General features: G+C 44.4%; 1 protein-coding gene across 1 annotated transcript in view; it reads right to left on the bottom strand.

Annotated features, from left to right (window-relative positions):
* The window catches only part of LOC120040083 (adhesion G protein-coupled receptor B3-like), a gene marked incomplete at its 5' end in the record, with an annotated part of 140,518 nt that overhangs the window by 70,409 nt on the left and 53,966 nt on the right, over positions 1–16,143 (bottom strand). The window contains one exon of the mRNA XM_038985346.1: positions 4,915–5,023. Coding sequence (XP_038841274.1) covers positions 4,915–5,023 — 109 coding nt within the window. The remainder of the gene's footprint in view (positions 1–4,914; positions 5,024–16,143) is intronic.

Below are 16,143 nucleotides of genomic sequence, written 5' to 3'. Positions count from 1 at the left end.
CGCCATGCTCTACCAACTGAGCCACACGGGACCAAAACTAGACGTTGAAATGACGTCTGTTACCAGTGGGTGTGTTCACAGTGTAATATTTGGGTTATACGTTAGCCACATTGTAAATGACGTCTGTTACCAGTGGGTGTGTTCACAGTGTAATATTTGGGTTATACGTTAGCCACATTGTAAATGACGTCTGTTACCAGTGGGTGTGTTCACAGTGTAATATTTGGGTTATACGTTAGCCACATTGTAAATGACGTCTGTTACCAGTGGGTGTGTTTACAGTGTAATATTTGGGTTATACGTTAGCCACATTGTAAATGATGTCTGTTACCAGTGGGTGTGTTCACAGTGTAATATTTGGGTTATACGTTAGCCACATTGTAAATGACGTCTGTTACCAGTGGGTGTGTTTACAGTGTAATAATTGGGTTATATGTTAGCCACATTGTAAAGTCCGGTAAAGAATAATTCACACCTGGGTTTAAATACTATTTGAAATCTTTCAAATAAAAACAGTATTTGCTAAGCTGGTCTGGAGTGCCAAATGGGCGGGGTTTGTACTTGTGTGACTATTGTACTGGCTCCATTGCACCAGATGAGTTCAATCAAGCCCAGCAAACGTTTTTGAAATGGTTTCAAATAGTATGTGTACACAGCTCTGGATGAATGTCTCCTCAAGAGGTGCCTAAACCGCCGCAATACAGAAGTGTATTAATTTGCATGAATAAATAATGATCATAGTTCTATTCTTCCTTCCAGACAGGGAGGTAGTGTAGGTTTGTGGTTGACTGGGAAATGAAATACCATTGAGACTGCTGCTACATTATTCAACAAGATGTAAGCAATCTGTGTAGTGTGCGTGTCGCTCTCTTTCTCTCTCTGTCTCTCTCTCTCTCTGTCTCTGTGTCTGTGTGTGTATGTGTGTATGTGTGTGTGTAGTGTATTGTGGTAGCACTGCAGCCTGAAAGTAAGGATTAAAGAAGCAGTAACCAAGCAGTGGTCAGGGCCAAGGACAGTGGTCAGGACCAAGGACAGCGGACAGGTTCGAGGACAGCGGTCAGGGCCGAGGACAGCGGTCAGGGCCGAGGACAGCGGTCAGGACCGAGGACACCGGTCAGGACCAAGGACAGCGGTCAGGTCCAAGGACAGCGGTCAGGACCAAGGACAGCGATCAGGACCAAGGACAGCGATCAGGACCAAAACATAGGAGTTAGTTAGTTTCCTCTTTTAGGTGTACTCTGTGGTTCTGGTAAAATGTATGCCAGAAGATGTAAATCAAAACGGTTTTCTTCCACTTGGAAGCAGAGTGAAGGAGATGACTCTAATATCTCTGACATCTCATATGTAAACAACAGTCAGAGATTGCTGTATATCCGTTCATTCTGTCTATCTGCGTCAGTATCCATTAGGAAGTCTGTATCATTTTAACCAGAAGACACTGAAAGTGAAATCCATCGGTCTATTCACATGACAGACAGTTTGTTCTTTCAGCTTTTACAACATTTTGTGAAGAGAAAGTATTTATGTCAGGGATAGACTCTGTGATACGAATGTCTTTCTGTTTCTGTCAGGGAAAGACGTATTTAAGATAAAAGAAGCATAAAAGTGGGTGAGATTTTAAAGGAATGCTTGGTTTGCTCCAGTGTGTATAAATGCTTCTTCCACATAACGTCTGTGTCCCAAAGTGCACCCTATCTTCTAATACAAGTTACTACATTTGACCAGAACCCAATGGGATACCCTATGGGCCCTGGTAAAAAGTAATGCACTACACAGGGAATAGGGTGCCACTCAGGACACACGCATGGGCATCTGAGACGCACTTAGGAGGTACCATAATTAAGAGACCATTTTCTTTCATCACAAAGAGTCTCTGGTGAGGCTATGATTCATCCTGACTTTCTAGGGCCCACTTTTTCTTCATGTTTCAAGTGACTGCGTCCCAAATGGCACACTATTCTCTAAATAATGCACTACTTTTGAACAGGGCTCATAGGGCTCTAGTCAAAAGCAGTGCACTATGTAAGGAATAGGGTAGGGAATAGGTTGTCATTTGGGACACAGCCCTTCTAACATGAGTATCATTAGGATCCACAGGTATGTGTAATTATACGTGACCTTGGCTTTGGTTGACGGAAGTGCTGTGTGTTTACGATGACTCGATTTAAAACAGGAGAACCCATCAAGGTTTTATCAAGTGTGGTATGTTGAGAGGTAGCTGAGGAACACCAATGGAGATGTTTTGTATTGTGCATTTTTTATATCCTGCTGCTGAAATAATTACAGTTTCTTTAAACGTGACTCACAACCCCACAGAAATACAAAATAAATAGGTAACAAAATGAATGGGATGCCATTACAACCAATATCATCCAAATATGCTGAGAATCTCCATTCAAACTTCCCTCTGAGATCTGACAGTGCTGTGTGTAGCCTAACTATCCACACTGTTTCTATTGGAATACTGGACCTCAATCTGTGTTAGGAGGGTTATATGGGAATACTGGGCCTTGATCTGTGTTAGGAGGGTTCTATGGGAATACTGGATCTAGATCTGTGTTAGGAGGGTTCTATTGGAATACTGGACCTCAATCTGTGTTAGGAGGGTTATATGGGAATACTGGGCATTAATCTGTGTTAGGAGGGTTATATGGGAATACTGGACCTCAATCTGTGTTAGGAGGGTTATATGGGAATACTGGGCCTAGATCTGTGTTAGGAGGGTTATATGGGAATACTGGTCCTAGATCTGTGTTAGGAGGGTTCTATTGGAATACTGGACCTCAATCTGTGTTAGGAGGGTTATATGGGAATACTGGGCCTTGATCTGTGTTAGGAGGGTTCTATGGGAATACTGGATCTAGATCTGTGTTAGGAGGGTTCTATTGGAATACTGGTCGTAGATCTGTGTTAGGAGGGTTCTATTGGAATACTGGTCGTAGATCTGTGTTAGGAGGGTTCTATTGGAATACTGGAACTAGATCTGTGTTAGGAGGGTTCTATTGGAATACTGGACCTAGATCTGTGTTAGGAGGGTTCTATTGGAATGCTGGTCGTAGATCTGTGTTAGGAGGGTTCTATTGGAATACTGGTCCTAGATCTGTGTTAGGAGGGTTCTATTGGAATACTGGAACTAGATCTGTGTTAGGAGGGTTATATTGGAATACTGGTCCTAGATCTGTGTTAGGAGGGTTCTATTGGAATACTGGAACTAGATCTGTGTTAGGAGGGTTCTATTGGAATACTGGTCCTAGATCTGTGTTAGGAGGGTTCTATTGGAATACTGGTCCTAGATCTGTGTTAGGAGGCTTCTATTGGAATACTGGAACTAGATCTGTGTTAGGAGGGTTCTATTGGAATACTGGTCCTAGATCTGTGTTAGGAGGGTTCTATGGGAATACTGGATCTAGATCTGTGTTAGGAGGGTTCTATTGGAATACTGGTCCTAGATCTGTGTTAGGAGGGTTCTATTGGAATACTGGTCCTAGATCTATGTTAGGAGGGTTCTATTGGAATACTGGTCCTAGATCTGTGTTAGGAGGGTTCTATTGGAATACTGGATCTAGATCTGTGTTAGGAGGCTTCTATTGGAATACTGGTCCTAGATCGGTGTTAGGAGGGTTCTATTGGAATACTGGATCTAGATCTGTGTTAGGAGGGTTCTATTGGAATACTGGTCCTAGATCTGTGTTAGGAGGGTTCTATTGGAATACTGGACCTAGATCTGTGTTAGGAGGGTTCTATTGGAATACTGGATCGTAGATCTGTGTTAGGCGGGTTCTTTTGGAATACTGGTCCTAGATCTGTGTTAGGAGGGTTCTATTGGAATACTGGTCGTAGATCTGTGTTAGGAGGGCTCTATTGGAATACTGGTCCTAGATCTGTGTTAGGAGGGTTCTATTGGAATACTGGAACTAGATCTGTGTTAGGAGGGTTCTATTGAAATACTGGACCTAGATCTGTGTTAGGAGGGTTCTATTGGAATACTGGACCTAGATCTGTGTTAGGAGGGTTCTATTGGAATACTGGAACTAGATCTGTGTTAGGAGGGTTCTATTGGATTACTGGAACTAGATCTGTGTTAGGAGGGTTCTATTGGAATAGTGGATCTAGATCTGTGTTAGGAGGGTTCTATTGGAATACTGGAACTAGATCTGTGTTAGGAGGGTTCTATTGGAATACTGGAACTAGATCTGTGTTAGGAGGGATCTATTGGAATACTGGTCCTAGATCGGTGTTAGGAGGGTTCTATTGGAATACTGGTCCTAGATCTGTGTTAGGAGGGTTCTATTGGAATACTGGAACTAGATCTGTGTTAGGAGGGTTCTATTGGAATACTGGACCTAGATCTGTGTTAGGAGGGTTCTATTGGAATAGTGGATCTAGATCTGTGTTAGGAGGGTTCTATTGGAATACTAGAACTAGATCTGTGTTAGGAGGGTTCTATTGGAATACTGGACCTAGAGACTTGAGATGAATTCTATGGTTGACTCACCCTGACCACGGTTTCTACCCACTGAAGACATGTTTGATATGGGAACATCGGACGTGAGTGTATTCTTAGGAGTTAATCACAAGCTAGGTTTTAAATAACCATATTGATTAGTTGTTGTTTGTTAGGCTAAGCCTCCATCTCCTTCTTCCTTCCTTCCTTCCTCCCCTCCCTCATTCCCCTCCCCTCCCCTCCATGCATCATTTATCCCAGATTACTGATGGATGGAGGGGGAATTGACAAAGGGAGACAGCAGCAGCAACATTTTGTTTATTCACACATGGACGATTGATCATTGAACATCGATTTGATAATTGTTACTTTCACCCAGCTGGGTGGCTGGGTTGTGGAGAAAAATAAGGCTGTGGGACACCCATCCCAGGCCTGTGGGCTGTGAGAATAGATCTGTCTGTGTTTCTTACCCAAGTTTCCAGTCATCAGATAGGCGTTGTGGAAGTCCTTCATGCCCAGGCCAACGATGTGGATAAATTCCTCGATGACCTGCATCAGCTCCACTGCACCTGGATAGATCTAGAGAGATGACAACAACATTATAGTTAACTAGTGAGAGGTGAGGACAACATTACAGTTAACTAGTGAGAGGTGAGGACAACATTACAGTTAACTAGTGAGAGGTGAGGACAACATTACAGTTAACTAGTGAGAGGTGTGGACAACATTACAGTTAACTAGTGAGAGGTGAGGACAACATTACAGTTAACTAGTGAGGGGTGAGGACAACATTACAGTTAACTAGTGAGAGGTGAGGACAACATTACAGTTAACTAGTGAGAGGTGTGGACAACATTACAGTTAACTAGTGAGAGGTGAGGACAACATTACAGTTAACTAGTGAGAGGTGAGGACAACATTACAGTTAACTAGTGAGAGGTGAGGACAACATTACAGTTAACTAGTGAGGGGTGAGGACAACATTACAGTTAACTAGTGAGAGGTGAGGATGACATTACAGTTAACTAGTGAGAGGTGTGGACAACATTACAGTTAACTAGTGAGAGGTGAGGACAACATTACAGTTAACTAGTGAGAGGTGTGGACAACATAACAGTTAACTAGTGAGAGGTGAGGACAACATTATAGTTAACTAGTGAGAGGTGAGGACAACATTACAGTTAACTAGTGAGAGGTGAGGACAACATTACAGTTAACTAGTGAGAGGTGAGGACAACATTACAGTTAACTAGTGAGATGTGAGGACAACATTACAGTTAACTAGTGAGAGGTGAGGACAACATTACAGTTAACTGGTGAGAGGTGAGGACAACATTACAGTTACCTAGTGAGAGGTGAGGACAACATTACAGTTAACTAGTGAGAGGTGAGGACAACATTACAGTTAACTAGTGAGAGATGTGGACAACATTACAGTTAACTAGTGATAGGTGAGGACAACATTACAGTTAACTAGTGAGAGGTGAGGACAACATTACAGTTAACTAGTGAGAGGTGAGGACAACATTACAGTTACCTAGTGAGAGGTGAGGACAACATTACAGTTAACTAGTGAGAGGTGAGGACAACATTACAGTTAACTAGTGAGAGGTGAGGACAACATTACAGTTAACTAGTGAGAGGTGAGGACAACATTACAGTTAACTAGTGAGAGGTGTGGACAACATTACAGTTAACTAGTGAGAGGTGAGGACAACATTATAGTTAACTAGTGAGAGGTGAGGACAACATTACAGTTAACTAGTGAGAGGTGAGGACAACATTACAGTTAACTAGTGAGAGGTGAGGACAACATTACAGTTAACTAGTGAGAGGTGTGGACAACATTACAGTTAACTAGTGAGAGGTGTGGACAACATTATAGTTAACTAGTGAGAGGTGTGGACAACATTACAGTTAACTAGTGAGAGGTGTGGACAACATTATAGTTACCTAGTGAGAGGTGAGGACAACATTACAGTTAACTAGTGAGAGGTGAGGACAACATTACAGTTAACTAGTGAGAGGTGAGGGCAACATTACAGTTAACTAGTGAGAGGTGAGGACAACATTACAGTTAACTAGTGAGAGGTGAGGACAACATTACAGTTAACTAGTGAGAGGTGAGGACAACATTACAGTTAACTAGTGAGAGGTGAGGACAACATTACAGTTAACTAGTGAGAGGTGAGGACAACATCACAGTTAACTAGTGAGAGGTGAGGACAACGTTACAGTTAACTAGTGAGAGGAGAGGACAACATTACAGTTAACTAGTGAGATGTGAGGACAACATTATAGTTAACTAGTGAGAGGTGAGGACAACATACAGTTAACTAGTGAGAGGTGAGGACAACATTACAGTTAACTAGTGAGAGGTGAGGACAACATTATAGTTAACTAGTGAGAGGTGAGGACAACATACAGTTAACTAGTGAGAGGTGAGGACAACATTACAGTTAACTAGCGAGAGGTGTGGACAACATTACAGTTAACTAGTGAGTGGTGAGGACAACATTACAGTTAACTAGTGAGAGGTGAGGACAACATTACAGTTAACTAGCGAGAGGTGAGGACAACATTACAGTTAACTAGTGAGTGGTGAGGACAACATTACAGTTAACTAGTGAGAGGTGAGGACAACATTATAGTTAACTAGTGAGAGGTGAGGACAACATTACAGTTAACTAGTGAGAGGTGTGGACAACATTACAGTTAACTAGTGAGAGGTGTGGACAACATTACAGTTAACTAGTGAGAGGTGAGGACAACATTACAGTTAACTAGTGAGAGGTGTGGACACCTTTACAGTTAACTAGCGAGAGGTGAGGACAACATTACAGTTAACTAGTGAGTGGTGAGGACAACATTACAGTTAACTAGTGAGAGGTGAGGACAACATTATAGTTAACTAGTGAGAGGTGAGGACAACATTACAGTTAACTAGTGAGAAGTGTGGACAACATTACAGTTAACTAGTGAGAGGTGTGGACCACATTATAGTTAACTAGTGAGAGGTGAGGACATCATTACAGTTAACTAGTGAGAGGTGAGGACAACATTACAGTTAACTAGTGAGAGGTGTGGACAACATTACAGTTAACTAGTGAGAGGTGTGGACAACATTACAGTTAACTAGTGAGAGGTGAGGACAACATTACAGTTAACTAGTGAGAGGTGAGGGCAACATTACAGTTAACTAGTGAGAGGTGAGGACAACATTACAGTTAACTAGTGAGAGGTGAGGACAACATTACAGTTAACTAGTGACAGGTGTGGACAACATTACAGTTAACTAGTGAGATGTGTGGACAACATTACAGTTAACTAGTGAGAGGTGAGGACAACATTACAGTTTACTAGTGAGAGGTGTGGACAACATTACAGTTAACTAGTGAGAGGTGTGGGCAACATTACAGTTAACTAGTGAGAGGTGAGGACAACATTACAGTTAACTAGTGAGAGGTGAGGACAACATTACAGTTAACTAGTGAGAGGTGAGGACAACATTACAGTTACCTAGTGAGAGGTGAGGACAACATTACAGTTAACTAGTGAGAGGTGAGGACAACATTACAGTTAACTAGTGAGAGGTGAGGACAACATTACAGTTAACTAGTGAGAGGTGAGGACAACATTACAGTTAACTAGTGAGAGGTGAGGACAACATTACAGTTAACTAGTGAGAGGTGAGGACAACATTACAGTTAACTAGTGAGAGGTGTGGACAACATTACAGTTAACTAGTGAGAGGTGAGGACAACATTACAGTTAACTAGTGAGAGGTGAGGACAACATTACAGTTAACTAGTGAGAGGTGAGGACAACATTACAGTTAAGTAGTGAGAGGTGAGGACAACATTACAGTTAACTAGTGAGAGGTGAGGACAACATTACAGTTAACTAGTGAGAGGTGAGGACAACATTACAGTTAACTAGTGAGAGGTGAGGACAACATTACAGTTAACTAGTGAGAGGTGTGGACAACATTACAGTTAACTAGTAAGAGGTGAGGACAACATTATAGTTAACTAGTGAGAGGTGAGGACAACATTACAGTTAACTAGTGAGAGGTGAGGACAACATTACAGTTAACTAGTGAGGGGTGAGGACAACATTACAGTTACCTAGTGAGAGGTGAGGACAACATTACAGTTAACTAGTGAGAGGTGAGGACAACATTACAGTTAACTAGTGAGAGATGTGGACAACATTACATTTAACTAGTGAGAGGTGAGGACAACATTACAGTTAACTAGTGAGAGGTGAGGACAACATTACAGTTAACTAGTGAGAGGTGAGGACAACATTACAGTTAACTAGTGAGAGGTGAGGACAACATTACAGTTACCTAGTGAGAGGTGAGGACAACATTACAGTTAACTAGTGAGAGATGAGGACAACATTACAGTTACCTAGTGAGAGGTGAGGACAACATTACAGTTAACTAGTGAGAGGTGAGGACAACATTACAGTTAACTAGTGAGAGTTGAGGACAACATTACAGTTAACTAGTGAGAGGTGAGGACAACATTACAGTTAACTAGTGCCATATCAGTGCAGCCGTTACATAGATCAAAACCACATCTCAAATGTCCCCCACATGTCCTATCTACTGTAGTCTGCTTGACCAGGGCCCGTAGAGCACTAGGAAATACAGTGCCATTTGGGACCAGGAAGTAGACGTGGGAAGAGAGGCGAGAAACTTCACAGTTATCTTATTACTGCAACATCAGTGCTGCCATGACATGTACACAGCATTAGTCAGTAGTGTTATACCAGCGTTCCGCTTGGAACTGTCTCCTGGGAGAGAGGGAGTGTGGTGTGTAAAACAGGGGTGGGAAAACGTAGAGGCATTATGTGAGGGATAGAAGCAAACAGAATGTCATAGGGTTATGTAAAGACTTAACTTCTAACAGACCGTTTACTTTGACTCATTTTACTTGTCCAACATGAACCACAACAATCTAAAAATGTTCATATTTCACTCATCAGACATCTCACCTCTGACCAGGACATGGCTACTAGCTACTAGATTCGAGTACCCTTTGTGACGCCCCTCCCACTCTGTCTGCCGTATTCTTTCTCTTTGATCTTGTTTTCCTTATTAGGATGTCAGCGGGCGGGGCTGGGAGGGTGGTCAATGACATGGGACACACCTGGGCTCGGGGATAAATACACCTCTTCCCCATTCATTGAGGAGACTCTCTCCATGCAGACACACTGTTAGATTTAGGATGTGTCATTTTTTGTAGCCGTTTTGTTTGTTTGCTTTGGCACCTTTTAACATCACATTTATGCACACAACCATTCACGTACACTGCTGATTACTAACTGCACACACCAGTGTTAATTGTATTTATGTTACTTCAGTTAATAAATATATTTTTGTTATTCCTTATCTCCACATTGTCTCCCTTTTTGTTACGGACTTCGACCCGGTTCGTGACAACTTATATAAAAAATATATATTTTACCTTTATTAACTAGGCAAGTCAGTTAAGAACAAACTCTTATTTTCAATTATAGTCAGTTAAGAACGACTTGATTAGTGTAGTGTAGAAACTATTACATTACAACGGAACGATTTGATTAGTGTAGTGTTAGCTAGCTACATAGTTGTCTTTGCTGTCTTTGTATCTAAGATAATTGTGTAGTTTAGAGTAATTATCGAGGTTATCTAGCCAGCTATTTTCGTCCGCCGCGCCGCGCCACCGTTCTCCTACTAAGTCAACAACTGCTAGCTAGCTAGTCAACTTCTACCGACTAGCAGCACTGTAGAAACTATAATACATTACAACGGAACGATTTGATTAGTGTAGTGTTAGCTAGCTACATAGTTGTCTTTGCTGTCTTTGTATCTAAGATAATTGTGTAGTTTAGAGTAATTATCGAGGTTAGCTAGCCAGCTATTTTCGTCGCCGCGCCACCGTTCTCCTACCTAGTCAACAACTGCTAGCTAGCTAGTCAACTTCTACCGACTAGCAGCACTGTAGTAACTAATAATACATTACAACGGAACGATTTGATTAGTGTAGTGTTAGCTAGATACATAGTTGTCTTTGCTGTCTTTGTATCTAAGATAATTGTGTAGTTTAGAGTAATTATCGAGGTTATCGAGGTTACCTAGCCAGTTATCGAAGTTACCTAGCCAGCTACACTTTCAAACAAAGTCAACAACGCAGCCACTGCTAGCTAGCCTACTTCACCAGCCAGCAGTACTGTATCATTTTAATCATTTTAGTCAATAAGATTTTTGCAACGTAAGCTTAACTTTCTGAACATTCGAGACGTGTAGTCCACTTGTCATTCCAATCTCCTTTGCATTAGCGTAGCCTCTTCTGTAGCCTGTCAACTATGTGTCTGTCTATCCCTGTTCTCTCCTCTCTGCACAGACCATACAAACGCTTCACACCGCGTGGCCGCTGCCACTCTAACCTGGTGGTCCCAGCGCGCACGACCAACGTGGAGTTCCAGGTCTCCGGCAGCCTTTGGAACTGCCGATCTGCGGCCAACAAGGCAGAGTTCATCTCAGCCTATGCTTCCCTCCAGTCCCTCGACTTCTTGGCACTGACGGAAACATGGATTACCACAGATAACACTGCTACTCCTACTACTCTCTCCTCATCTGCCCACGTGTTCTCGCACACCCCGAGAGCTTCTGGTCAGCGGGGTGGTGGCACTGGGATCCTCATCTCTCCCAAGTGGACATTCTCTCTTTCTCCCCTGACCCATCTGTCTATCGCCTCCTTTGAATTCCATGCTGTCACAGTTACCAGCCCTTTCAAGCTTAACATCCTTATCATTTATCGCCCTCCAGGTTCCCTTGGAGAGTTCATCAATGAGCTTGACGCCTTGATAAGTTCCTTTCCTGAGGATGGCTCACCTCTCACAGTTCTGGGTGACTTTAACCTCCCCACGTCTACCTTTGACTCATTCCTCTCTGCCTCCTTCTTTCCACTCCTCTCCTCTTTTGACCTCACCCTCTCACCTTCCCCCCCTACTCACAAGGCAGGCAATACGCTTGACCTCATCTTTACTAGATGCTGTTCTTCCACTAATCTCATTGCAACTCCCCTCCAAGTCTCCGACCACTACCTTGTATCCTTTTCCCTCTCGCTCTCATCCAACACTTCCCACTCTGCCCCTACTCGGATGGTATCGCGCCGTCCCAACCTTCGCTCTCTCTCCCCCGCTACTCTCTCCTCTTCCATCCTATCATCTCTTCCCTCTGCTCAAACCTTCTCCAACCTATCTCCTGATTCTGCCTCCTCAACCCTCCTCTCCTCCCTTTCTGCATCCTTTGACTCTCTATGTCCCCTATCCTCCAGGCCGGCTCGGTCCTCCCCTCCTGCTCCGTGGCTCGACGACTCATTGCGAGCTCACAGAACAGGGCTCCGGGCAGCCGAGCGGAAATGGAGGAAAACTCGCCTCCCTGTGGACCTGGCATCCTTTCACTCCCTCCTCTCTACATTTTCCTCTTCTGTCTCTGCTGCTAAAGCCACTTTCTACCACTCTAAATTCCAAGCATCTGCCTCTAACCCTAGGAAGCTCTTTGCCACCTTCTCCTCCCTCCTGAATCCTCCCCCCCCCCCCCCCTCCTCCCTCTCTGCGGATGACTTCGTCAACCATTTTGAAAAGAAGGTCGACGACATCCGATCCTCGTTTGCTAAGTCAAACGACACCGCTGGTTCTGCTCACACTGCCCTACCCTGTGCTTTGACCTCTTTCTCCCCTCTCTCTCCAGATGAAATCTCGCGTCTTGTGACGGCCGGCCGCCCAACAACCTGCCCGCTTGACCCTATCCCCTCCTCTCTTCTCCAGACCATTTCCGGAGACCTTCTCCCTTACCTCACCTCGCTCATCAACTCATCCTTGACCGCTGGCTACGTCCCTTCCGTCTTCAAGAGAGCGAGAGTTGCACCCCTTCTGAAAAAACCTACACTCGATCCCTCCGATGTCAACAACTACAGACCAGTATCCCTTCTTTCTTTTCTCTCCAAAACTCTTGAACGTGCCGTCCTTGGCCAGCTCTCCTGCTATCTCTCTCAGAATGACCTTCTTGATCCTAATCAGTCAGGTTTCAAGACTAGTCATTCAACTGAGACTGCTCTTCTCTGTGTCACGGAGGCGCTCCGCACTGCTAAAGCTAACTCTCTCTCCTCTGCTCTCATCCTTCTAGACCTATCGGCTGCCTTTGATACTGTGAACCATCAGATCCTCCTCTCCACCCTCTCCGAGTTGGGCATCTCCGGCGCGGCCCACGCTTGGATTGCGTCCTACCTGACAGGTCGCTCCTACCAGGTGGCGTGGCGAGAATCTGTCTCCGCACCACGTGCTCTCACCACTGGTGTCCCCCAGGGCTCTGTTCTAGGCCCTCTCCTATTCTCGCTATACACCAAGTCACTTGGCTCTGTCATATCCTCACATGGTCTCTCCTATCATTGCTATGCAGACGACACACAATTAATCTTCTCCTTTCCCCCTTCTGATAACCAGGTGGCGAATCGCATCTCTGCATGTCTGGCAGACATATCAGTGTGGATGACGGATCACCACCTCAAGCTGAACCTCGGCAAGACGGAGCTGCTCTTCCTCCCGGGGAAGGACTGCCGTTCCATGATCTCGCCATCACGGTTGACAACTCCATTGTGTCCTCCTCCCAGAGTGCTAAGAACCTTGGCGTGATCCTGGACAACACCCTGTCGTTCTCAACTAACATCAAGGCGGTGACCCGTTCCTGTAGGTTCATGCTCTACAACATTCGCAGAGTACGACCCTGCCTCACACAGGAAGCGGCGCAGGTCCTAATCCAGGCACTTGTCATCTCCCGTCTGGATTACTGCAACTCGCTGTTGGCTGGGCTCCCTGCCTGTGCCATTAAACCCCTACAACTCATCCAGAACGCCGCAGCCCGTCTGGTGTTCAACCTTCCCAAGTTCTCTCACGTCACCCCGCTCCTCCGCTCTCTCCACTGGCTTCCAGTTGAAGCTCGCATCCGCTACAAGACCATGGTGCTTGCCTACGGAGCTGTGAGGGGAACGGCACCTCCGTACCTTCAGGCTCTGATCAGGCCCTACACCCAAACAAGGGCACTGCGTTCATCCACCTCTGGCCTGCTCGCCTCCCTACCTCTGAGGAAGTACAGTTCCCGCTCAGCCCAGTCAAAACTGTTCGCTGCTCTGGCACCCCAATGGTGGAACAAACTCCCTCACGACGCCAGGTCAGCGGAGTCAATCCCCACCTTCCGGAGACACCTGAAACCCCACCTCTTTAAGGAATACCTAGGATAGGATAAAGTAATCCTTCTAACCCCCCCCCTTAAAAGAGTTAGATGCACTATTGTAAAGTGGTTGTTCCACTGGATATCATAAGGTGAATGCACCAATTTGTAAGTCGCTCTGGATAAGAGCGTCTGCTAAATGACTTAAATGTAAATGTAAATGTAAACGACATATTTTTACCTTGTCAGCTCGGGGAATCAATCTTGCAACCTTCCGGTTACTAGTCCAAAGCTCTAACCACATGGCTACACCAGGACATGGCTACTAGCTACTAGATACTGGTAACCTTTAAAAGGGGACAGACCAGGACATGACTACTAGATACTGGTAACCTTTAAAAGGGGACAGACCAGGACATGACTACCTGATACGGGTAACCTTTAAAAGGGGACAGACCAGGACATGACTACTAGATACTAGATACTGGTAACCTTTAAAAGGGGACAGACCAGGACATGGTTACTAGCTACTAGATACTGGTAACCTTTAAAAGGGAACAGACCAGGACATGACTGCTAGATACTGGTAACCTTTAAAAGGAGACAGACCAGGACATGACTACTAGATACTGGTAAACTTTAAAAGGGGACAGACCAGGACATGACTACTAGATACTGGTAACCTTTAAAAGGGGACATACCAGGACATGACTACTAGCGACTAGATACTGGTACCCTCTAAAAGGGGACAGACCAGGACATAGCTACTAGATACTGGTAACCTTTAAAAGGGGACAGACCAGGACAAGGCTACTAGATACTGGTAACCTCTAAAAGGGGACAGACCAGGACAAGGCTACTAGATACTGGTAACCTTTAAAAGGGGACAGACCAGGACATGGCTACTAGATACTAGATACTGGTAATCTTTAAAAGGGGACAGACCAGGACATGACTACTAGATACTGGTAACCTTTAAAAGGAGACAGACCAGGACATGACTACTAGATACTAGATACTGGTAACCTTTAAAAGGGGACAGACCAGGACATGGTTACTAGATACTAGATACTGGTAACCTTTAAAAGGGGACAGACCAGGACATGGTTACTAGCTACTAGATACTGGTAACCTTTAAAAGGGGACAGACCAGGACATGACTACTAGATACTGGTAACCTTTAAAAGGGGACAGACCAGGACATGACTACCTGATACGGGTAACCTTTAAAAGGGGACAGACCAGGACATGGCTACTAGCTACGAGATACTGGTAACCTTTAAAAGGGGACAGACCAGGACATGACTACTAGATACTGGTAACCTTTAAAAGGGGAAAATCCAGGACATGGCTACTAGAAACTGGTAACCTTTAAAAGGGGACAGACCAGGACATGACTACTAGCGACTAGATACTGGTAGCCTCTAAAAGGGGACAGACCAGGACATGACTACTAGCTACTAGATACTGGTAACCTTTAAAAGGGGACAGACCAGGACAAGGCTATTAGATACTGGTAACCTCTAAAAGGGGACAGACCAGGACAAGGCTACTAGATACTGGTAACCTTTAAAAGGGGACAGACCAGGACATGGCTACTAGATACTGGTAACCTTTAAAAGGGGACAGACCAGGACATGACTACTAGACACTGGTAACCTTTAAAAGGAGACAGACCAGGACATGACTACTAGATACTAGATACTGGTAACCTTTAAAAGGGGACAGACCAGGACATGACTACTAGATACTGGTAACCTTTAAAAGGGGACAGACCAGGACATGACTACTAGATACTAGATACTGGTGACCTTTAAAAGGGGACAGACCAGAAACATGACTACTAGATACTGGTAACCTTTAAAAGGAGACAGACCAGGACATGACTACTAGATACTAGATACTGGTAACCTTTAAAAGGGGACAGACCAGAACATGACTACTAGATACTGGTAACCTTTAAAAGGGGACAGACCAGGACATGACTACTAGATACTGGTAACCTTTAAAAGGGGACAGACCAGGACATGACTACTAGATACTAGATACTGGTGACCTTTAAAAGGGGACAGACCAGAAACATGACTACTAGATACTGGTCACCTTTAAAAGGGGACAGACCAGGACATGACTACTAGATACTGGTAACCTTTAAAAGGGGACAGACCAGGACATGACTACTAGATACGGGTAACCTTTAAAAGGGGACAGACCAGGACATGACTACTAGATACTGGTAACCTTTAAAAGGGGACAGACCGGGACATGACTACTAGATACTAGATACTGGTAACCTTTAAAAGGGGACAGACCAGGACATGACTACTAGATACTGGTAACCTTTAAAAGGGGAAAGACCAGGACATGACTACTAAATACTGGTAACCTTTAAAAGGGGACAGACCAGGACATGACTACTAAATACTGGTAACCTTTAAAAGGGGACAGACCAGAACATGACTACTAAATACTGGTA

This window comes from Salvelinus namaycush, unplaced genomic scaffold (genome assembly GCF_016432855.1).
Source record: "Salvelinus namaycush isolate Seneca unplaced genomic scaffold, SaNama_1.0 Scaffold321, whole genome shotgun sequence".
Taxonomy (NCBI): Eukaryota; Metazoa; Chordata; class Actinopteri; order Salmoniformes; family Salmonidae; genus Salvelinus; species Salvelinus namaycush.
The sequence above is the reverse complement of the archived record's forward strand: the minus strand, read 5'-3'. Positions and strand labels throughout refer to the sequence as shown.